At 40.2% G+C, this 24,061-nt stretch overlaps 1 protein-coding gene across 1 annotated transcript in view; it reads left to right on the forward strand.

Moving 5' to 3' along the window:
* PCSK5 (proprotein convertase subtilisin/kexin type 5) overlaps nt 1-24,061 on the forward strand; it is a 503,247-nt gene that overhangs the window by 75,687 nt on the left and 403,499 nt on the right. The window contains exon 3 of the mRNA XM_052644706.1: nt 17,626-17,739. Within this exon, the coding sequence (XP_052500666.1) occupies nt 17,626-17,739 (114 nt within the window). The remainder of the gene's footprint in view (nt 1-17,625; nt 17,740-24,061) is intronic.

A 24,061-nucleotide genomic window follows, 5' to 3' on the forward strand; every position in this document is an offset into this window, starting at 1 on the left:
TCAATGTAGCTTTCCTTGGTTCTAGTCTTCAATCCCAGGCTACTGCTGATTAGTCCATAAGGAGAAAACAGTTGGGAAGTTTGTGTGCACACACAGACAAAAAAAAAAGGAAAAAAAGAAAAATCTTAATTCTCAGAGGTTAATGCAGATTGTCCTCATGCTAGACAAAAAGTAGGTCCAAAAATTTTAGAGGTTCAGTGGAATTTTACTCACCAGGTGGTATCTCGGAACTGGTGAGGGTCTCTTTTCTGGTGTGAAGTAAATACTTCATTCAAGAAATGGCCTGGTGGGGAGGAAGGGATATCCCTTGGCCCTACTGTTTAATCCCACCTCCTCGGCCTTGGAGGTTACTCTCTGAACCCCTAAGGCTGGCTCACTCTTCTGGCCTAACCCCTTGAGCTTGTAGAGAGAGAAACTGAAACCAAAGAGGGAACAAGGCTGGACTATAGATCTCCTGATTTCCAGTCCAGTGTGCCTGTATAAAACTTTGACCTTCAGTGTCACATTCTGGTCTTTGGGGACTGAACTCAATCTTGCAGCCTTTGGGCTAATGAGAACAGTAAATCCTTGGTGGGCATAGTTGGGCACACCAGCACATTGCCATGGCTGCGTGGTGGGTAGTCTGGTGGCAGGAACTGTGCTAAGTATCTGACATGAATCACTTCCTTTAGTCTTCAGTTTCATTTGTCTGCCCCATTTCACATTCAGAGGTTAAGTAACTTGTCTGAGGTCAGCGTGCTTTGCAGTGGACGGGCAAGCATTCTCAAACACAGGTTGCCTGGACTTCAGAAACCTCGCTTTTAATTAGTGACCATCGTGTTTTCTTTTGTCTCATCTTGTCCGTTCAGTGTAGTTCAGAGGAGCTGGGTAACCAAGGATTGATTACAGTGAGTTAGTGGGTTTTTATTTTTGTTGTTGTTGTTGTTTTGTTTTTTAATTTGGGAAATATTTAGACGTTGAACTTCATGGACTCTTAAATTACAAGTCAGAAGGTGCCCTTGAGGGGAAAAAGGATTTCTTTCATCACTGCCAGGGCTGTGCTGAGAATTTTTTTCCTGATTGAGATTTCTATTTTTCATTCATCAGACAATTCTCTCCTGCCATTTGCAGACTGAGTGTCTTAACCATCTTAAAATGCTTCCAGCTGTGTAATGGAGGAGCTCTGCAAAATTCCTTACATTGATGATAAAAACTCCAGCATTATGCCATTTCTTGTCTTACTTTCTTCTTTCTCTCACCTTTCACCCACTAAAACTTCTAATAAAGTGATCAGATTTAACTAATCTTCAGGCATAGAAATGTTATAATGACACAAATGGAAGGAAAAAGTTATGTTCCCTCAACCTTCTCCATCAGCTGAGAAGAGATTGCAGAAGGGAGCCACTGTGTTCTATAGAAAGAAACTTGGGCATAGATTTACTTGATCAGGATTCTTGTTTCAGGTGTCTTACAATTCTGTGACTTGATCAAATCACTTTATCTCCTTGTGCCAGGGGCTCCCCACTGGGGAAAGGATGATCATGGGACAGTTTCATGGTGTTAAAGAAACAATAGGTGGATTTGACTTTACGCAAAACCTGAAAAAATTCAGTTTTACTTTCAAAAGCAGTAACCAGTGAGTTCTTTACCCATTGGAAATCCAAGTACGGGAAAAAACCACCACTACTACCACCACCTATGTGATTTCTTCCTTTGCCCAGCAGCAGTGACCTCATTGGTCTATTTTGAGCCTAAATCCAGGGGCTCTGATCTGAAAATAACAAAAGAGCATTTCCCTCCTCTTGCCAGAGACTCCTGTCCTACGAGAACTTGCTTTTTGGCTTTCTCTAACACACTGGGGGCTGAAAAGTGACTGACCTACCCTTTATTCCTTTCCTGAAAGAGGAATTAAAACAGTCATTCATTCTGTGAATCCTTTCGGGGTGCCTGCTCCAGACAAGGCATGGCATAGATGCTATGGGGGCTGAGAAAGCCTGAGATGCTGCTTTCGGTCCCCCGAACCTTCATGAATTCTAGCTATCATCTTTAAGCCTGTTGCTTTGGTTTTCCTCCTCTGCCTTCCTTTCCCTAGATTCTGTGCTACCAAGTGTTACAATGAACCAAGTCTCTAGGAAGTAGACTCAGCAGGTGCTACAGTTTTGATGGCCCTTTCTCAAGTAGCCAAGACTCAGTGGGAACTATGGTCCAGGCCAGGCTCTCACTCCATTTCTGAGAGCCTGAATGTGCCATAGTGGGACACGTTGGAGGAGGAGAGTGAGGCATAGAACTGCTGACAGTGCCCGGGTGCAATAAGGGCATCGCAACCCCATGAACACTGACACATCAGACTGGATAAGCTATGCAAAAGACACAGCAGGGAAAAAGGAAGCTTGATGGGGAGAGCTGCAGCTCCTGGGTCTTCCCACTGAACAAGTGTCAGATTTGATGACAGTGATGAGAACGTGCTTTCTCTCTCCTCCCCTGAGCCTCAGCCCCAGGGCTCCCATAATTGACTGTGGAGGGTATGAGCTACGAGTTCTGGGAGAGGGAGGCCCAGTGGAGTGACTTGGCACTCCTCCGTGGTGACACAGAAGCCGCCAGGAAGCTGGGAGCCAGGCGCTGCCTGGCCTTCAGGGAGGGCAGGCGAAAGCTCCGTTGGGTGCACTCGCTCATCAGGCCCTGCTCCAGACTTTTATATGCTCTGACCTGCAAGTTTGGTCAAGTACCACCTTGCTGGAAGCCTTGTCAGTGGTTTCTGAGGTGAAAGAACAGCAGTGAAATTGAGAAAACATTTGGTTTGCCTCAGGCAACTGGATTTAGGTGAGAAAATGCCAGTCCCATTCCCGTTGGCCCAGGGATTTTGGACCATATTTTTCCCGGAGGCTGAAAGGCATGCTTTCCCCCCATCCTGACCAGAGTAGCTGTTTGCTGAATATTTCAGAGGGTGATGATGGTGTTTAAGAGCTGCCGCAATTCCAGTGTTTTTGTTGCAAAACATCCCTGCCCTCCCTGCCAAATGTAAGGTTAGAGTTCAGGGAGAGAAAGGGAAAAGAGTGGAAACCCAAGTCAGAAACCTTCCCGAAAGGCCCACCTTTCTCATTTCTCTCGACCTTCTGGGGACCCACCAGGGGGCTCTTCATCCAGACCTCTCCTCATCAGAGATGTCCTACTGCTCGCTGACAACACATTTTGAGCTCATTTTAGGTTTAAAAATGTCATGTAGCCTCAAAAGAGCATAGAACACTTGTGCAGACTTCGTGCATTCACTCCTGAAGTTGTACGTTTATCTTTTGGCAACAGGAGGAAGGGAAGACATTGATTTTTAGCCCAACCCCATTTGATTCATAGCGCTCAAGCTTACGAACCTAACAAGCAGTAGTTTCTTGATTTCCAGGATTTGAGACCTTAACAATAAAGAGGTTTACAGATGCTGGAAAGATTAAAAAACAGAAGCTACCCAAGTATTGAGAAGACCTCAAATTGAAAAAAGAATAAAATGGATGAAATTAAAACTTCGCATACCCAATTCTGATTTTTTATGTACTCACCCCTCCCCCTCAGGTTTTTTCCACTGTGATCAACTCATAACATTAGGGTCCATGGAAATTAGAAACAAAAGCTATTGCCATTTATATTTAAATAGCTTAGAAAATAAAACAATGTGTGCAGTGGAGCTGAATTAGTCACTGGAGAAGTGTTTCTCCTCGTATGACTATAACTTTCACAGTCATTGCTCGTGAGCTGTGGAATTAAGTGGTACGTTATATAAAGAAGTAAGATGCTGACACACTTTTGATATTTAGCATATCACCCCATGTCCTTTGCTTGGAGAAATAATGAGAATGACTGCCCTTTCCTTTGCCAGCCTTTGCCTCTTTTTATATTAATCTCAGTTGAATTGAAGAATTTCTCCACTCTGTACAAAATAATGCTCGTCTTTGTATTCACTTGATATACAACTTGAGGGCATCCAATTTTTGCAAATACAGATCTGGGAATATCTTGAATGATTTATACACAGAGTAGCAGGATTGGTCAAAGAGAATCAGAATCTATTAAGTGATTAACACTTTGTTTTAAGGTAAAATTGTCATTTTGGTAGTTATCTAAAACTTCAGCTCTATTAAGGGCAGAACGAGGTGTAATTTTAAATGCTCAATGGATTTTATTAATTATCTTGCCTTGGCTTTCAAATTGCTTAGAGGACAATTATTCAAAAGGCAAATACATGTAGAATGAAGTCATGCCATGATGTTTTTAATGCTGTGATAATCTTGGTCCCAGAGTGAAGCTGGAGGAAATTCTGTGCTGTCCCAATTTAATCCCTGCCTTAAGATTGCATTTAATCAAAAGTGTGAATTTAACTCCAGGTGGCATGCAGACAGTAGAATTAGTTTTAGGTACTTTAGAATTCCATTTCCTTTTAATACTTTTAAGCAGTCAAAATTGTTTTTGAATTTCCTCTCATTGCTTGTACTAAGTGTCCTAAAGTTTACAATAGAAGAACCTGAAACCCAACTTTAAAAATGTGAGATTCTTTGCCATTTAAGTATCTAGTGAGTTTATATCACTGGCTTTTCTTTCTACCACCTCTAGCCCATGTGCTAGGTGCATCTGTGTGCTTGCATACACAAACACACACTTTTCTTCTTTTTTTTTTTTTTTTTTTAACAAAAATTGAATTCTGTTTTTATGCACTGGAAAGCAATTTGGCATGCCTAGGAATAGGGAGTTATTTTTTTCCCAAGAGGACAAATTACGCTGGTCTCAAAAGACAGATATCTTATATTTGAATCAAATATAATGTGTCATGCCCTCAAGGGATTTTAATAAGTTTAGGAAGTGACACATCAATGGGAAAAAGAACCTAAAATCTTCTGAGATTATCTTTCCTGGAAAGGTAAAGCAAAATATATATTGGGTTGGCTAAAAAGTTCATTCGAGTTTTTCCTTAACTTTTTGGCCAACAACAATTTGTTTTTATTGAACATATGGGGAAAACTATTGCTTGTGGGTATTATTACTAGTGCCTAGGATGGGTGGTCTTGAGTTTAGAAGATAAGTGTTCCTTAAAGGAATATGCCCCAGCTTGTTTTTTTCTTATCAGTTTGGCACCTTTTCTCATTTTGCTTTGAGCTGGTTTCAGTCATTTTCTTGTTCTTATATTCCCCCTCTGTAACTGCTTTTAAAATCATGCTTCTCCTGTGTGCTTTGCTTGTGGACAAGTTGTTGACCATTTAAATATTGGAGATGCTCTTTATTAATCTGGGAGAATGCTTCCTTTAGTGTTGTGGGATTCATTGATTTTATTTAACCCTGGGCCCTTGTAGTTTATGAAAGACTGCTAGTTTCTGTGATAATATTCCAGATTCTTGTCCTGTGTCAACCACTACTTCATTCATGTATGTTTATCCATTTTAATTTAGACACTGTCTTTTGTTCTTCCAAGACTTAGATTGGTGTTGTGGAAGAAATGGTCCCATCTCAGAAGATAAAAGTCTGTACAGCAATAGATTTCAAGTTGGGATTAGGCCAAGAAAGGTTCCATGATACCTTAAAGTAGGATTATTATCCTACTTTAAGAAAGTACCATCCTATTCATTGCTAGTAAAATGAAAACTCTTGTGTTATCATCTTCCTTTTGTTGAACTGTGAAATACCGTATTACGTTTGATAGAGTTAAGCATATTCCCTTCTTAGCACTTTCTCCTGTTTAAAATTTCCTGCAATTTTTTAATAGCTAGAAGACCTAAACATACCTAATAGAAAATGTATTAATTCAATGTAAAAATATTATCTCTCCTTCTACACCTATTTATTGAGGGCCTATTTTCAAGCATTGCCCTTGATACTAGGAATACAAAAACTTAGTTTCTTTCTTTCAAGAAAGTGGGGGAAAAACATGCAATTCAAATTCAAGGTATTAAGTCCTGTATAAGCCTGCATGCATTTATATAGCACAATATATTTGGAGCTTCACAGCAATAATGTTATTTACAGATGAGAATATGGAAAGTTAAGATGTACATGGTTTGCTCAAGGCAGCCAGGCTAGTGATTGGTGACATTCTATCAAGAACTCAGGCGGCACACTTGCCCAGTTCATTATTCTGCACTGCCTGTCTGTGACGTAGTCTAGCCTAACTCTGTCTGTTTGGTTGTATGAAGAATACATGCTAGATACTTTTACATATAGCTCCAGAAATAGCCTCCTTGCTTTTTTAATATAAACTAGTTTAACGTGAAATTGTTTTGCAAAATTTGTTCCAATATGCTATTCTTTTTTTCATGGAGTTGCAGAGGTGGTAATTGATATGTCCTAGATAGCTGGATTAACTATATCTTCTGTTTTCTAATACAGTGTTCCATACCTGCTGTTAACACTAAATAGCGTTTTATGCCCTTTGTTGTTGTTGTTCAGTCACTAAGTTGTATCTGACTCTTTGCAACCCCATGGACTGCAGCATGTCAGACTTCCCTGTCCTTCACTATCTCACAGAGTTTGCTCAAACTCATGTCCATTGATTCGGTGATGCCATCCAACCATCTCATTCTCTGTCGCCTCTTCTCCTGCCATCAATCTTTCCCAGCATCAGAGTCTTTTCAGTGAGTCAGTTTTTCACATCAGGTGGCCAAAGTATTGGAGTTTCAGCATTGGTCCTTCTAATGAATATTCAGCGTTAATTTCCTTCAGGATTGACTGGTTTGATCTCCTTGCCATCCAAGGGACTCTCAAGAGTTTTCTCCAGCACCACAGTTCAAAAGCATCAGTTCTTCAGTGCTCAGCCTTCTTTGTGGTCCAACACATCTGTATGTGACTATGGAAAAACTATATGACTATATGGACTATATGACTATACGACTATATGACTATATGGACTATATGACTATATGACTATATGGACCTTTGTTGGCAAAGTGATGTCTCTGCTTTTTAATATGCTTTCTAGCTTTGTCATAGCTTTTCTTCCAAGGAGTAAGTGTCTTTTATGTCATTACCCTTTTCTTATGCTTGAATGCTTCATACTTAGTTTCCTTTCTGTCCTAGGAGTCATTTTATAATTTCTCTTCTATTTAGATGACATTGAACCTGTGGCTTTTATATCAGTATAACTGAAAGAACAGAGTCTTCCTCAAAGCTCCTTACTGGACCAGTTTGCAGTGGCTAGAATCGCAAGAGCATTGTCAAGATGGTGTTCTGCCCAAGGCCTCATGCTTTAGAGGGCCTTATGCTTTAGAGGGCCTCGTTCAACGTTTTTTTCAGCTGAGTTTTTGTCCCTATCAGCTGAGGAGTTGTTGGGGTCTGGGAAACATGCCCACCCTGAACCTGTGTCTTCTTGACCATTTTCCCTGGTAAGCTGGAGCCCAGAGTTAGTTGACCAGATGACTGGGAACCAGTTTGCATGACCTGTGTCAATTTTTTTCCTTATCCATCCACTGGAGGGCAAAATGCACTCCTGGTATATCCACCTCTAGGCCTCGAGGGATTGCCATAGGCATCTGTGGCCCATGAGTAAGCCAAAATAGAGATGCATAGTGTTTTAGGACCTTTGCATTAGTTATTCACATCTTCCTTGAGACATTTATATGACTAACTTCTTCTTATTCAGGATTCTGTTAAAATATCACATCTTTCAAAGAGGCCTTTCTTGACTGTCTTACCTAAATAGCTCCCTCCTCCATAATCACTCTGGACTGCCTTATGTTATTTACTTTTTGCACAATTTAACATTATGAAAATCTATTATATAATCTTTTATTTATTTACATTATTATGGTCTAACTTCCAGTAGAATGGAAAGGGCCTGAAGGCAGGAAATTGGTTATTTTGCTCACTGCCATTCTGTAGCATACAAAACAATGACTGCCACATAGTAGGTACTCAATATAATATTTTTGGAGTGAATAGATGAATGAAAGAAAACGCCATGAAGGTGGGGAATAAATTTTACTGCTTTAATTGGATGTAACCATTTTCATTTTCCCCTCTCACATGTCATTTTACCAGGAATGGGGAGGGAAAAAAAACCAGGTAACAGTTTAGGAAATTAAAAGTGTGCAAATAAGAGTGGAATAATTTGAGGGAATAAACATGACTTTAATTCTCTCAAAATAAATGATACAGTTACAAACATAAGGCCATGAGTTTTTCACAAAATGAAATAAAGCATGATTAAATTAATGACACATTTAAAAATTTGGGATTCTCTTGGAGAAAGCCAGCTAATTATAGAGTTTTAGGACGGTTGAGGTTCTTTACTGTGGCCTGTGTTGTCTTCTTTTACCCTGTTCTAAACATATGTGCAATGTTTATTTCACAACTTTCTTCTCAGTTGCCTTTCAAAACTGTATGATTCCTCATAGTCCTGACTAGACGATTCTCTAAGCTTTTGATGCCTACAGTCATTAAACAGGATTCAGTGTGCCTATCTCAAAGAAATCAAGTGAAAATTCTCCTACAGGTAAACAGTAACGCTTATTTTGTTACAAATATAGTTCTTTTAAATAGCAGAATTTGATTATGGTTTTTTCAACAAAAAGAGTGACTCATATCAAATAACAGTGTCAGTATTTAGTAACACCTTGATTATTTGTTAGTGACTAGATAGAAGACGGAGAAGGCAATGGCACCCCACTCCAGTACTCTTGCCTGGAAAATCCCATGGACGGAGGAGCCTGGTAGGCTGCAGTCCATGGGGTCTTGAGTTGGCCACGACTGAGCGACTTCCCTTTCACTTTTCACTTTCATGTACTGGAGAAGGAAATGGCAACCCACCCCAGTGTTCTTGCCTGGAGAATCTCAGGGGCCGGGGGAGCCTGGTGGGCTGCCGTCTATGGGGTCGCACAGAGTCGGACACGACTGAAGCGACTTAGTAGCAGCAGCAGCAGCAGCAGCAGCAACAGATAGAGGAAGATTTAAAGACTGGAGCATCCTTACCTGAATGCAGACTTTCACTGAATTCTCTGATTCTTTCACTAATTAACTCTGATTTCTTAATCAGTATTTGAGAAAACTTTGGGGATATGTTGGCTTCAGATTTTAAGGTTTGAAGTAGCTTGTCAGTGCTAAATCGTCTCCATCAGTCCCTTATTTCCAAAGGAAAAAAGTGCATAGTCAATATTCCCTTAAGTAGGACTTTTTGTTTGTTTGTTTTCAAAGTCAGAAGAAAACCGAGGAGAGAAATCCCTTTGTGCTCCGTTTCCCTGTTTTGTCAAAGGTAATAAAAATTGTGAAATATGGAAGCACACATATTTGTTTCCTGGTATCTGCTTCATCGAGTCATAAAAGTAGCAATATAATTTACTGTATTCCTTTCTAAATATTCATCTTGCATCTGCAGAGAATGACTTAAGGTCATCTGTCCACAGGAGCACCTGCCTCACCTCTGTATTGCATTTAACACGAACTTTTTATTCTCAGGCAAATCAGAGATAGACCACATACGCAGATAAACATTTCAAAGCCAGAAGAGAGAGTGGAGAGCATATTTAGTCTGTCTTCTATTATTACAGATAAAAGAGGCCCACAAAGATTTTGCAAGGTCACACAGGTGGCTGGTGGCGAATCTGAGATTATAAACCAAGTTACCCAAATTCCAACCCATCTTTTCTTATTTACCCATCTTTTCTCAATATTGACTGTGTTATAACATACATTAAAACCACCTAAGGTACTTTTTATATACTATGTTTATCATTATTGCTTTTAAAATATGTTATAATTTAAACATTTGTTACATTTGATATTATAGGATTATATAATAGTAACCAGTGGAATATGTTAAAGGAAATTTAAAATCATTTGTATAGATAACATACTTACATAGGTCAAAAGTAACAAGATATTAAAGGGTCGGCAGTAAATGGTTCCCCTCCTGTTCCTAGATCTCAACCCAACCACCTAGTTCAACCCCCACCCACCGATCCCCAAGAGGGCAGGAAAGCAGCCAGTGTTATCAGAGTTCTCTGTGTATAGCAATGACCTCAGAGAGGGGCAAAAATTGTATCTTTTATAGTCTGTGGTACTTTCCTTTTGTTTTTTTTTCCCCCCATCTTAGGCTACATCATGGGGACTATTCTCTGTCAAGACATAAAGCCCATTTCATTATCTTTTATGGTTGCATTGTACTCCACTATGTTGATGTGTTGTTATTTAGTTAATTAATCTCTGTCAGTATCTATTCAGGTTGTTTACTACTTCAGTTATTACTAGAAGTGCTTCAGTAAATAGCCTTGCATTTTGACATGTGTTAATAAAAATGGAGGGCAACAGAAATTAATGTAACATTGTAAATGAACTATACTTAAATAAAATATTTTTTTTAAATGTAAGGTAAATTTCTAAAAACTAAATGGCGTCTTCTTAGGATTTTTGTAGGTCATGTCCGGTTCCTCTCCACAGAGTTGGATAGATTTACATTCCCATCCCATTATGTGAGGATGACCGTTTTGCATTCCTCACTGGTAAAATGTCTTCGGTATTTAGAATGTCTATATCCAAAAGGTGAGATGTGAAAAGCTTTACCTTGGTGTGGGTTTGATTTGCTTTTTTGTGTTTATATTCATGAGGTTAGGCATGGTTTTATATGGTAAAGAAACTTGGCTTACATTTTCAGCTATTATTGTGCTATTGTCTTTACCTGTTTTCCTATTGCTTTTTCCTCTTACTGAGTGTAGGAACTCTTTATATCTCAGGGAAAGAGCATTTTATCTACGGTTGTTGTTGCTGTTGTTCAGTCAGTCAGTTGTGTCCAGCTCTTTGCGACCCCATGGACTACAGCACGCCAGGCTTCCCTGTCCTTTACTGTCTCCTGGAGCTTGCTCAAACTCATGTCCATTGAGTCAGTGATGCCATTCAACCATCTCATCCTCTGTCATCCCCTTCTTTGCCTGCCTTCAATCTTTCCCAGCATCAGGATCTTTTCTAAAGAGTCAGCTCTTCCAAACAAGTAGCCAAAGTATTGGAGCTTCAGCTTCCACATCAGTCTTTCCAATGAATATTCAGAGTTGATTTCCTTTAGGATTATCTGATTTGATCTCTTGCAGCCTCACTAGTCTTCTCCAGCACAACAGTTTAAAGGCATCAGTTCTTTGATGATCACCCTTCTTTATGGTCTAACTCTTACATCCATACATAACTGCTGAAAAATCATAGCTTTGATTAGATGGACCTTTGTCAGCAAATTAACATCTCTGCTGTTTAATATGCTGTCTAGGTTTGTCATAGCTTTTCTTCCAAGGAGTAAATGTCTTTTAATTTCATGGCTGCAGTCACCATCTGCAGTTATTTTGGAGTCCAAGAAAGTAAAGTCTGTCGCTGTTTCCACTGTTTCCCCATCTATTTGCCATGAAGTGATGGGACCAGATGCCATGATCTTAGTTTTTTGAATGTGGAGTTTTTCTGTGTGTGTTTTTCTAAATATTTATTTTTGGCTATGCTGGGTCTCATTGCTCTAGGTGCAGTGAACAGGGGCTACTCTCTAGCTGTGATGCATGGGCTTTTAATTGTGGTGGTGACTTTTGTTGCGGAGCACGGGCTCTAGGGCCTGGGTGCTTCAGTAGGTGCAGCTCATGGGCTCAGTAGTTGTGGTGCCTGAGCTTAGTTGCTCTTGGCAATTGGGATCTTCCCGAACAGGAATCAAACTTGCGTCTCCTACATTGGCAGGTGTAGTCTTTACCACTGAGCCACCAGGGAAGCCCAAATGTTGAGTTTTAAGTCAGCTTTTTCACTCCTCTTTCGCCTTCACCAAGAGGCTCTTTAGTTCCTCTTTGCTATATGTTTCTCTAATTTGTCTTTACCTTGTTTATGAAGTAATTTTTGCCATGCCATATTTATGCTTTATTTAGTTGAATTTATCAATTTTTCCAAATCACCTTTTTGATTTGTATTGTATGTAAACAAACATCATTCACTCTCAGGTTATTTCTTAAAATCTCCTAAAAAAAATGTGCTTCTTATGGTACTTTTATGGGATTATTTGTTTACTTTTAATATGATTCATTTGGAATTGATCCTAATGATTAAGATGTGGGAATGGTTTAAATCTTATTTTTCCCCCAGTTGTTTGGTGTTTCAGCATCATTTATAAAGTAGTCTGTTTTTGCCCATTGATTTATAATAGCAACCTTATGACTTAATCTAGTCTTGCATATTTTCAGTCTGTTTGTTGACTTTCCGTCCCATTCAATTGATATAGATATTTATGTCGGTAGTTATTTCAGTCATTAGCTTTAATATCTAAAGGGAAGATTTTTCCTCACTGTGGGATGCATTTTTAAAGTGACACCACATATTTTTTCAATTTCAGTTTTGAGGTATAACTCAAAACTGAAGCACTACATATTTTTTCAGTTTCAGTCAATGAGGCATAATTGACTTTTAAAACTATAAAATTGTACATCATTGTGATTTGATATATTTGATCTATTGAAAGGATTTCTCCCTTCTAGTTATTAATAATTAACACATCCATCACTGCCCATATTTATCTTTCTTTGGTGAGAACATTTAAGTTCTACTTTCTCTTTTAACAAATTTCTATTATACAATATAGTGTTATCAGCAATAGTCACCATATTATTCTTTAGACCCTCAGACCTTATTCATCTTACAACTGAAAGTTTATATCTTTTACCAGCTTCTCCCTATTTCCCCCATTATCCCCAGCCCCTGGCAGCCACCTTTTCTATATTTTTTATGAATTTGACTCTTTTTTTTAGATTCCACATGTAAGTAATACATGCATTTGTCTTTCTTGTAATACCACCATTGATTTTCTGTTTATGTTTTGTGATTAGCTATATAATGGGCTTCCCAGGTGGCACTAGTGGTAAAGAATCCACCTGCCAATGCAGGAGATGCAAGAGACATGGCTTTGATCCCTGGGTCAGGAATATAACGTGGAGTAGGAAATGGTACCCCACTCCAGTCTTCTTGCCTGGAAAATTCCATGGACAGAGGAGCCAGGGGGCTACAGTCCATGGGGTCGCAGAGTCAGACGTGACTGAGCACACACATACTGTCATACTTAGAAAACAGATTCATAGGATAACATCCTTCTCTCTGATTGGTGACAGATTTCCTTCCTCCTGTATGTAGTATCAGAAAGTTGGTAAATTCCAAAATCATGAGATATGCATTCAGCTGAGACTGTAGGTAGGCTTCCCGTAATCATCCATTAGCGTGCTTCACTTGGCATGTAAAACTAACGAAAGCAAACATGTTTCAACAAAGGTCCTGGAGTGGCAGATGTCCACTGTCCATGTGGGCCATCTCGGCAGTAAACTCTGAATATAGGGAGCGAGTGTCCTTAACACCATGTGCCACACATGTGGTGAAATGGGGAGGCTAGACTGAAACCACAGGACTGAAGTTTGAAGTTTTTTTTAACTCTGACTTTAATGTAGATTCATAATATATAGGAAATAGAACATTTAGAAGTTAAACCAGTGAGGGAAAGCACACTGTTTTCCTTTTTTCCTGGGCTGGCTGTAGTTTTATGAAAATAAATTTCTAAGTGGCTTTTCTTTGCATTGGGCTTCTTGTCAAGAGGTGAAACCTGTATAATGCATTACGTCTGAGTTTTTTTTTTTTTTTTTTAAGGTCTCAAGGACAGACATATGGATAATGGTTTAAAAATATAACTATGGTCTTTCCAGTCATAGAAATCTTCTGCCCCAAGAGGTGCTTTTCCTACTTTCCCAAAAATGTAGGGCTCAGGACTCATAAAGCACCAAAGCAAAATACATGGTATTTGACACTAAAAAAAACCCAACTGTGCTTTTCTTGAGTTTTGCAGCCCTATGATCAGGCAGAGTGACTTATAGTCAAGTGTAGGTGCCAGCTTGCTGTGTTACCTTCTAGCCACTGAGCCCTGTAACTAAGCATTTTTGTTTGGTAAAATTACAGAAGAGATGGTGCTTGGTGAGATAGTTTGTTCTATTTTCATACCTATAGTTCATCTAGGAAAATGACTGTCACTTGCTTGTCTCAGATACTTATCCTATTTATCCATTTCTCTGTGTGTGTGTACATAAGGAGAAATACATACTTACAGTGTCATTGTAGAGACAACTATTCACCCCTATCCCACTGTAGACTTGTCCTGAGCTTGAGTCATTTCATTATTGGGTCCACATGAGATTTAATGTCTGATTTGTAAACACATAGACATTGGCAGTTCAGAATTTATGGAGGCTCTCTTAGGAAGGACCACCAGCAATATAGGGTTAGTTTGAAAACCATTCTGTCCAAATGGATCTTACCAATTGTTCAAATATGAACTAGTTCAATCTTATTGGGTAAATCTTATAGACAGGACTATAAGAATTATAAATATAATTTGCATAGTCAAAATTTTCATGAATGATCTATTTAGTATAGTGATAGATCCTCCATCAGATGTCATTTATGAAGATAACGACATTTTTATGAAGTGAACAACTGTAGAATAATTGCTAAATATTCTTTGGTAAAATTAAGTCCTTCAGAGGCAAAGATTATTCTTAGTCATCTTTGTATTCCCAGCCCAATGCCTGGTATTGAATAGGCACTTACTTCATATTGAATGAATAAATGAGTGAAAGAAACTCATTCCTTAGATTGTCTGAAATAGATTAAAATGTTTTCTTGAAATAGACAAAATACATGCATGCCCATGCTTGCTGCTCTACTTTAAGAAGGAAGTTGATTTTGTTCTGTGTTTTTAGAAACATGGTCACTTTGGAAATTAGTCTCTTCATTAAAAATTTATACACATTTTTAATGACGCATTAGTTTCAATGTGATTTCTGAACAGCAGTCTCTTGAAATAAAGCAAAAACAAAATCCCTGTTAGCTTGCCTTGAAACTAGTTCAATAGTTTAAAGAAATAATTTGTAATACCTTTTATTTGGGCTTCCCTAGTGGCTTAGAGTGTAAAGAATCTGTCTGCAATACAGGAGACCCAGGTTTGATCCCTGGGTCAGGAAGATCCCCTGGAGAAGAGAACAGCAATCCATGCCAGTATTCTTGCCTGGAAAAATTCCAGGGACAGAGGAGTCTACCAGGCTACAGCTCAAGGGGTTGCAAAGAATCATACACAACTGAGCAACTAGCACAACACATCTTTTATTTAGTGTATACACCTGCGTCTCTGTGTTATGTGCATGTGTGTAAGTGATGCAGAATGATTCAGTGCCAGAGAGTCACTTGGTCTAGATTAATTAAAACAGTAACAGAAAACTTTCATTTTCCAGAATATTATTTTCATTTATTGAGTTTGTACTCATAATTTTGCTTAAATAACCTATCAGAGAAGGTACTTATATGATGTTGAGCTGTTGATCCTAATCATAAATAGATCTTATATTTATTTGGGAGGCTATGTGATTCTGTTTGCCTTGTTAGTGATATAACTAAGAATTCACTATTTAAGTTCATCTTGCACACCAGATTGTTATTCAGTCACTAAGTCATGTCTGACCTTTTGCAGCCCAATGGACTGTAGCCTGCCAGGGTTCTCTGTTCATGGAGTTTTTCAGGCAAGAATAATGGAGTGGGTTACTATTTCCTTCTCCAGGGGATCTTCCCAACCCAGAGACTGAACCCACATCTCCTGTGTCTCCTGCATTAACACGTGGAGTCTTTACCACTGAGCCACCAGGGAAGCCCTCCGATATTTTGTTGAATAATATTTTCCAATATGAGAATTGTAGAAATTTATTAGTTGGGCTTTTGGCCTTAGTATCCCTGGGTTGGGAAGATCCCCTGGAGGAGGAAATGGCAACCACATCCAGTGTTCTTGCCTAGAAAATCCCATGGACAGAGCCTGGTGGGCTACAGTCCATGGGGTCACAAAAGAGTCGGACACAACGACTAAACAACAAGAAACCTTGTTTATAGCCATGCATTTTGAGTGTATTCGTTTCTCCTTTAATATTTCTTCTCCTCCAGTAATGTTTGAAATAGGAAGGAGAGGTTTTAAAGTCATTATTGAATGGTATGGGTATAGGATCACAGTAGTGGACAATAACATCTCCATCGCTCTGTTTTTGATTCCTTTATGGAGAATACAGTTAAATGGTGGAAGGAAGCATTTTAGAATAGTATGACTAAATTAGCTATGGAAAGAAGAAATCAACAAAAGAGAATTTAGGAACAAATTGTAGAATGCCACCTGGGCTGATATTACATTTGAGATGCTCTGTTCAAAATGAAATATGCTTATTTTTATGTTGCCATAATGATTTCCTATTTTTTAAAATACCCCCATTCATACCCATATCATTTAGGTTACAAATCTGTATCTAACTCAAAAATTCCCTAATGTTTAAGCATAAGTTGAGGCTAAATGTTAAGATCTTCTCAAACGTAGAGGTTTTGAATTTTGGAGCTGGCAGAGAACCTGAGACTCAGGAAATTGAGTGACAATTCCCACTTTATGCCAGAAACAGGCCCAGTAGGGCTTTGATTTTCTGATTACCCAAATAGTGCTTTTCCCACCACTCTGTTGTGGATAGCCATTTAAAAAAAATTTGTGATCCTAGAGCATTTGATCCCTGGATAGTTTGATGTGTAATCCTAGAACACTGAAATTTTTTATATAAAATTTGGCCTATGGGCCAAATCCAGCCTCCCATGTGTTTTTATTTACTGTTTTATTGGAACATCAGTTAAGTTGCTCAGTCGTGTCTGACTCTTTGGGACCCCATGAATCGCAGCACGCCAGGCCTCCCTGTCCATCACCAATTCCCAGGGTCCACCTAAACCCATGTCCATTGAGTCAGTGAGGCCATCAACCATCTCATCCTCATCATCCCTTCTCCTCCTGCCCTCAATCTTTCCCAGCATCAGGGTCTTTTCAAATGAGTCAGCTCTTCACATCAGGTGGCCAAAGTATTGGAGTTTCAGCTTCAAAATCAGTCCTACCAATGAACACCCAGGACTGATCTCTTTTAGGATGGGCTAGTTGGATATCCTTGCAGTCCAAAGGACTCTCAAGAGTCTTTTCCAACACCACAGTTCAAAAGCATCAATTCTTCTGTGCTCAGCTTTCTTTATAGTCCAACTCTCACATCCATACATGACTATTGGAAAAACCATAGCTTTGACTAGACAGACCTTTGTTGACAAAGTAATGTCTCTGCTTTTTAATATGCTATCTAGGTTGGTCATAACTTTCCTCCCAAGGAGTAAGCATCTTGTAACATAGTTATACCCATTTATTTATTTACTGTCTATGGTGCTACAGTGGCAGAATGAGTAGTTATAGCAGAGACTGTATTACCTGCAGAGCTGAAGATATTTATTATCTGGACCTTCAGAGAAGAAGTTTGCCAGCCATTAGTCAGGATGAATAAATCAGGTTTTAAAACTAACACTATTGATTTAAAATAAATTGGGAGTTAAATGTGCTTTCTGAAAGAGTTTTAAGGGGTTGGCACACTGTTGAGAAATATGAATGATCTTTCATAAAAGAATGCAAAACCTACCTGCCTTAAAAAATAGAACCAGGGTTTCTAGGGACTCCTGAAGCTCCTGGACTTAGATTCTAGTCTCCAGAATGAAACCTGTGACTGACATAGCATGGGGACTGTCTCAGACTGTCATTGTTGTTGTGCTAACCTGGATGGAACTTGAACACTCACCAAATGTCCTTCTTGGCAGGTGGAGTGGATCCAACAACAAGTGGTGAAAAAACGGACCAAGAGGGATTATGACTTCAGCCGCGCCCAGTCCACTTACTTCAATGATCCCAAGTGGCCAAGCATGTGGTATATGGTGAGTTCAGCTGCCCAGGGCCAGTGGCATCCTGTTGTGTGTTCAGCAATGTTGGGACCAGGAAGACAGAGAAACAATGAGCAGGGACTTTTTCCTGTTTCAGGACCCACCATTGGAGGTGGGTTATTGGCCTGTGCTATTTTCTGGATCTTTTTTGAAGTTAACTCTCTGGTTCTAAGAGGAAAGAGGGAAATTCTGATCCTGAAGGTGTTTCTATTTGAGATCTTACTCTCTGTAGTAGCTTTGTAAGTTTGGATCAGAAGATGGGAAAATAATATAAAGGGCAGACACCCTGAGACTTAGCAATAGTTGTGTTCAGCTCTGGTACACATCAACTCTACTCTGAAACCAGTCTGGTTAATGAATACTGGCTCTTGGAAATCATTAAAATTACTTTGTTGGTAGGTAACAGATTCCTAACTTGAGATATCTAAATGTACCTTCTCACTTTGGGTAACAATTTTTAAAAACTAGACTAGCAAAAAAATAGTTGAAAAGTGTTTGACTTGTAGCTAGTTCAGTGGGTCAAGCCCACTCCAGTATTTTTGCCCGAAAAATCCCATGGACAGAGGAATTTACCTGGTGGACTATGACCAAAGAGTTGCAAAGAATCAATCTTATGTGACTGAGCATGCACACAGTGGTTCAAGCAAAAACTTTCAGCAAGGGAAACTTAATGTGTTGGGAAGGATGATCTAGAAATTCACTTGATGTTGCCTCCTTTGAAAATTTACTTCTCAAATATGTTTTATGTTTGTGATCCCTGAAAAATTGACTAGAATATGATACTTTATCATGAAATTTATATGTTATCAGTTTGCTCTATAATCTGCAAAAAGACCTTAACTTTTTAAAAACTTTTTGAAAATCTTTATTATAAATTATTGCCAGAATTATTCCCCCCAGTCTACCTTATTTTTTGCAGTCCCTGACCCTGCTTCTCTGTACATCCATTGCATTCCAAATATGTGTCTCATGCTTTTCTGCCTCCTTGCATTTCATTCCTTCTTCCCAGAGTGGCCTTCTGTCCTGTCCCGCCTCCTCAGGTCAGAATTCTCCATCCTTCAGAGCCCACACCTGAGGCTGACTGTTTCATGTCTCCCATGTCCTCATCTGTCAGTGTTTGTCCTTCTTCTGCTCTCCTGGGCCCGCTGTCTCTGCCATTCGTGACATCCTTGGCGCTTTGTTTTATAGTTTTCATTGTATTTTTAAATCTCCTCTGTTACTTTGTGTTTGGGGGTCACTTACATCCTCCCATCTGAGAATGTAGCCTAGTACCTAGCAACACTAGGAATCTGTGTTCATTTGGAGACGGGTGAATGTGGCTGGCATTTCTCCCAGTTTCCCTCCTCTTAGTCTTACCCAGAAGTGGAAGGTTGTGGAATGATTTTGGACCCCAACCAGAGTTTTACACAGAAAACTCTTTCATGCATAAGGGGAAATAAAGGAGCCATAAAGCTAAGTTCAAAGGGAGATGAGACTCAAAACAGCATTTGAGTAGAAATCACCTGAGGGGACCCTGATGCTGGGAAAGATTGAAGGCAAAAGGAGAAGGGGGCTGCAGAAGATGAGATGGTTAGATAGCATTACCAACTTAATAGACGTGAGTTTGAGCAAACTCTGAGAGATAGTGGAGGACAGGGGAGCCTGGCATGCTACAATCCACGGGGTCACGAATAGTCAGACATGACTTAGTGACTAAACAACAACAATGAGGGGACAGTGAGACACTTGCCAGCTTATTAGCTCCAAGACCAAGAAAGAATGAACCACAAGGGAAGGCATTAGAGGGAGTGTTAGCAGGAGCTCAGGAGCATTTGTCTATGCTGACAAGATGATAAGGATGTAATAGGATTAAGAATTAGAATGGAAGCAACATCCCCTTAGCACCTCTCTTCTCAAGGCCCAGGGGCAGTGAGACCCTCTTTGACTTGCATTTCTTTTTTGCAAGAAAGAACCACACTGCTATCTGCACATGTCCCAGTGGAGAGTGCAGGTGGACCACAGCTCTCCCTGACCCTCTCATCACTCCAGCAGGGCAGATTGAGCTGTTGCAGGAGCCATGGTCAAGCTGACTCCAAAGATTTCAGTGTGTATAGGGGAAGATCTCCTTACACCCGAGAACCTCTGCCGTTTCTTCGGAAATTCTCTTTTTGATGTGAGGAAAGGTTAAGACGGAAGAGCTTTTGTTTGGCTCTTTAAAATACTGGATGTTTTTCAATACATATTTGATGGTAATAATTCAAATAGATCACGTTCGTTGAGCACTTAGCACATGCCAGGCAAGGTGCTTATACTTTAGTGTTTTTATAATGTAGTTTAAACAGATGTGTGTTTAATACTGGCCCTGTGTTATAAGAGTTAGGAATCCAAGGCTCATAAAATTTAGATCATTTGCCTAAGATCACCCAACCTGAAAGTGATGAAACAGAGATGCCAAACCAGGCAGGTTGACGCGAGTCCACAGGATGAACGTGGCATCGTATCCCCACCCTTCTACTATTAACAACTGTAAGCGAGACACTACAGCCCTCCAGGAACTTCTAATCTGTCCATGGAGAAATGACTGAAGTTCAAGGAAGAATCATGGGTGCCATGTAGGATGGGCTAAGTGTCTTGGGAGCAGCCAAAGCACTTCAAAGCTTCCTATTAACTACATACTTTTTCCTTAATGAAAGCAATGGGAAATTGGTTACACACCTATGTTTATGTCGCTAGTACTGACAGAATTGAAGGCAGAACTTCAAGTCTGCAAACGTGGATTCAGTTCCCCATTACTTCGCTTATATGGCCATGGTTGAATCACTTAAACTCTTGTCAACTAGAAAATAAGAGTGTCTAGCTCTTCAGTTGAGTCAGTGACTGCTGGGTAACAAATCACAGAACTTAGTTTTTAAGAACGAGATCTCCTGAGTTCTGTGGGTCAGGCATGCAGAGAGGGCCCAGTGCTGATGACTTCTCTGTTCAGTGATGTCTGGGGCTTCAGTTGGAAGACTCAGAATTGTGACTGGAGTTGGAGGGTCCACTGACAAGGTCACATGGCTGGTTCTTCTCCACCTGGGCCTCACTAGAGGGCTGCTTGAGTGGCTCCTTGACATGGCTCTATCCTCCCCCAGGGCAAACGATTTAAGAGGTTGAGTCAGAGGTGGTGATGTCTTTTTATGATCTAATCTCAGAAGTTACTTCTGTAATTTTCTGTTGACCATGTTTGAACTCTAATTCAGTGTAAGAGGGGACTACATAATGGTGTGTGTGCTAGGAGGCGAGAATGGTTAGGAAGCTGCTAACCATAATTAAATGAAATACTACATGGGAAACCTTTAGCACAGTGCCTGGCAGTAGAAGACTCTTTAAAATAAATTATAATTGTTGTTCTTCTTTTGAATTACAATACATGCTATCTTCCTTTTATCTGTTTTCATTGCTACAGTTGAAAAAGGGTATGATCATATGTGCAGTAGACATCCTTCAGAGCGCTCAGTGATGTGTCATTGATACTGTTGAGATACAGTGCTGATTTCCTCCTTCCTTTTTCTGAGCCCGGGGCCCTGCTGCAGTGTTTTTTGAGGGTTACTTGGCAAACCTCCATAGGGTCCTGCCTTCGGCTCGTTAGCCTAGGCCTGGTCCTGTCAGTCTATATTTATCACAGGAGAACAGAGATTAAAGAATGGCATGAAGTGTGCCTGAGTGTCTCTTTTAATTAATTTAAAAGCTTTACCCCTGTCGCTCCTCCCCTTGGAAACTGGTATGTGAAACCATTATGTCCAGCCTTGAGGCCTGGGTAGTATATTCAGGGAAAGGTGCATTTACAAGAGTTTGTTATGGAGACAATGGCTGGCTAATTACTCCTCTGACCTGAAACGCTGTGCTCAGGCTTCCAGGAGCTGGCAGGGTCCAGTCCTAGAAACAGAACTCGCTTCTCATTGCATTGACAGACTCCAGCATCTCCTCTTTGTGAGCATGGTGGGAAGTGCTGAGGATTTAGGAAAACATGATCTGTACTTCCTTCAAAGATCAGTAAGGCAGAAGAGGAATATGTAAGTGCCAATGAATTTGCTGGACCAACAATTCTGCCCTGAAGGTGTCTCTGGGATCATGTGCATACACCCAGCTCCATGGGCTTTAGGTTCTAGTTTTTGCTTATAGATTTGCTTCTTCTGTTAAAATGTCTTGAGTAGTAATGGATGCCCCTTGGGTCCCCCTATAAGAGATTTTTATTTTTGGTATAGAGGAGGGCTCAGGCAGCAAGATTTCATAAGAATCCCCTGGTAACTCTAGTAGGCAGCCAGGAATTCTGAGTTATTTATTCACTGCTCACATCTGGGATAAATGCTCAATGAATGCTGATGAAATAAATAGATGAGTAAACTGGATATCAATGATCATCTTCATAGTTGAGAAAATAATCATCTGTGTCAAACATTTTGCCAAACTTTCATGTGTATTATCTTATTGCCAGTATTCCAGTGAGTTGGGACCTATTATTGTCTTCATTTTAGGGCTTCCTAGGTGGCACAAGAGGTGGAGAACCTGCCTGCCAATGCAGGTGACGCAAGAGATGTGGGTTTGATCCCTGGGTTGGGAAGATCCCCTGGAGGAGGGCATGAAAACCCACTCCACTATTCTTGGCTGGAGAATCCCGTGGACAGAGGAGCCTGGCAGGCTATAGTCCACAGGGCCGCATAGAGTCAGACATAACTGAAGTGACTTAGCACACACACATGGATTGTCTTCATTTTACACTGAAGAAATTACAGAAGAGACAAGTAAGTTGTCCAGACTCACACTGTTTACCAGTGGGCAGATCCTGTTATTTGAACCCAGTCACTCTGACTTCAGAGGCTAGACTTCCAACTGTTGTGTCACCGGACTTCATACTAATGGCATCACAGATCACCTGGAAGGATTACTACCCACCCCTCTCAGGCCCCCCAATGGAAATTTGGGAATTTGCATTTCTAACAAGCTAGTGAAGGTGATGGAATTTTAGTTGAGCTATAAAGCAGAGACATTACGTTGTCAACAAAGGTCTGTCTAGTCAAGGCTATGGTTTTTCCAGTGGTCATGTATGGATGTGAGAGTTGGACTGTGAAGAAAGCTGAGCCCCGAAGAATTGATGCATTTGAACTGTGGTGTTGGAGAAGACTCTTGAGAGTCCCTTGGACTGCAAGAAGATCCAACCAGTCCATCCTATAGGAGATCAGTCCTGGGTGTTCATTGGAGGGACTGAGGTTAAAGCTGAAACTCCAATACTTTGGCCACCTCATGCAAAGAGTTGACTCATTGGAAAAGACCCTGATGGAGGAGAAGGGGCTGACAGAGGATGAGATGGCTGGATGGCATCACCGACTCAGTGAACATGAGTTTGGGTAGACTCTGGCAGTTGGTGATGGATAGGGAGGCCTGGCGTGCTGTGGTTCATGGGGTCGCAAAGAGTCGGACACGACTTAGCAACTGAACTGAACTGCAATCCTAAAAGATGATGCTGTGAAAGTGCTGCACTCAATATGCCAGCAAATCTGGAAAACTCATCAGTGGCCACAGGACTGGAAAAGGTCAGTTTTCACTCCAATCCTAAAGAAAGGCAATGCCAAAGAATGTTTAAACTACTGCACAATTGCACTTATCTCACACACTAGCAAAGTAACACTCAAAACTCTCCAAGCCAGACTTCAACAGTACATGAGCTGTGAACTTCCAGATGTTCAAGCTGGATTTAGAAAAACCAGAAGAACCAGAGATCAAATTGCCAACATCTGCTGGATCATCAAAAAAGCAAGAGAGTTCCAGAAAAATGTCTATTTCTGCTTTACTGACTGTGCCAAAGCCTTTGTCTGTGTGGATCACAATAAACTGTGGAAAATTCTGAAAGAGATGAGAAAGCAGACCACCTGACCTGCCTTCTGAGAAATCTGTATGCAGGTCAGGAAGCAACAGTTAGAACTGGACATGGAACAACAGACTGGTTCCAAATCGGGAAAGGCTGTATATTGTCACCCTGCCTATTTAACTTCTATGCAGAGTACATAATGAGAAACGCTGGCCTGGAGGAAGCACAAGCTGGAATCAAGATTGCTGGGAGAAATATCAATAACCTCAGATATGCAGATGACACCACCCTTATGACAGAAAGCAAAGAAGAACTAAGGAGCCTCTTGATAAAAGTGGAAAAAAGTGAAAAAGTTGGCTTAAAGCTCAACATTCAGAAAACGAAGATCATGATATCCAATCCCATGACTTCATGGCAAATAGATGGGGAAACAGTGGGAACATTGAGAGACTTTGTTTCCTTGGGCTCCAAAATCACTGCAGATGGTGACTG

This window comes from Budorcas taxicolor, chromosome 8, assembly GCF_023091745.1.
Source record: "Budorcas taxicolor isolate Tak-1 chromosome 8, Takin1.1, whole genome shotgun sequence".
In the NCBI taxonomy this organism is placed as follows: Eukaryota; Metazoa; Chordata; class Mammalia; order Artiodactyla; family Bovidae; genus Budorcas; species Budorcas taxicolor.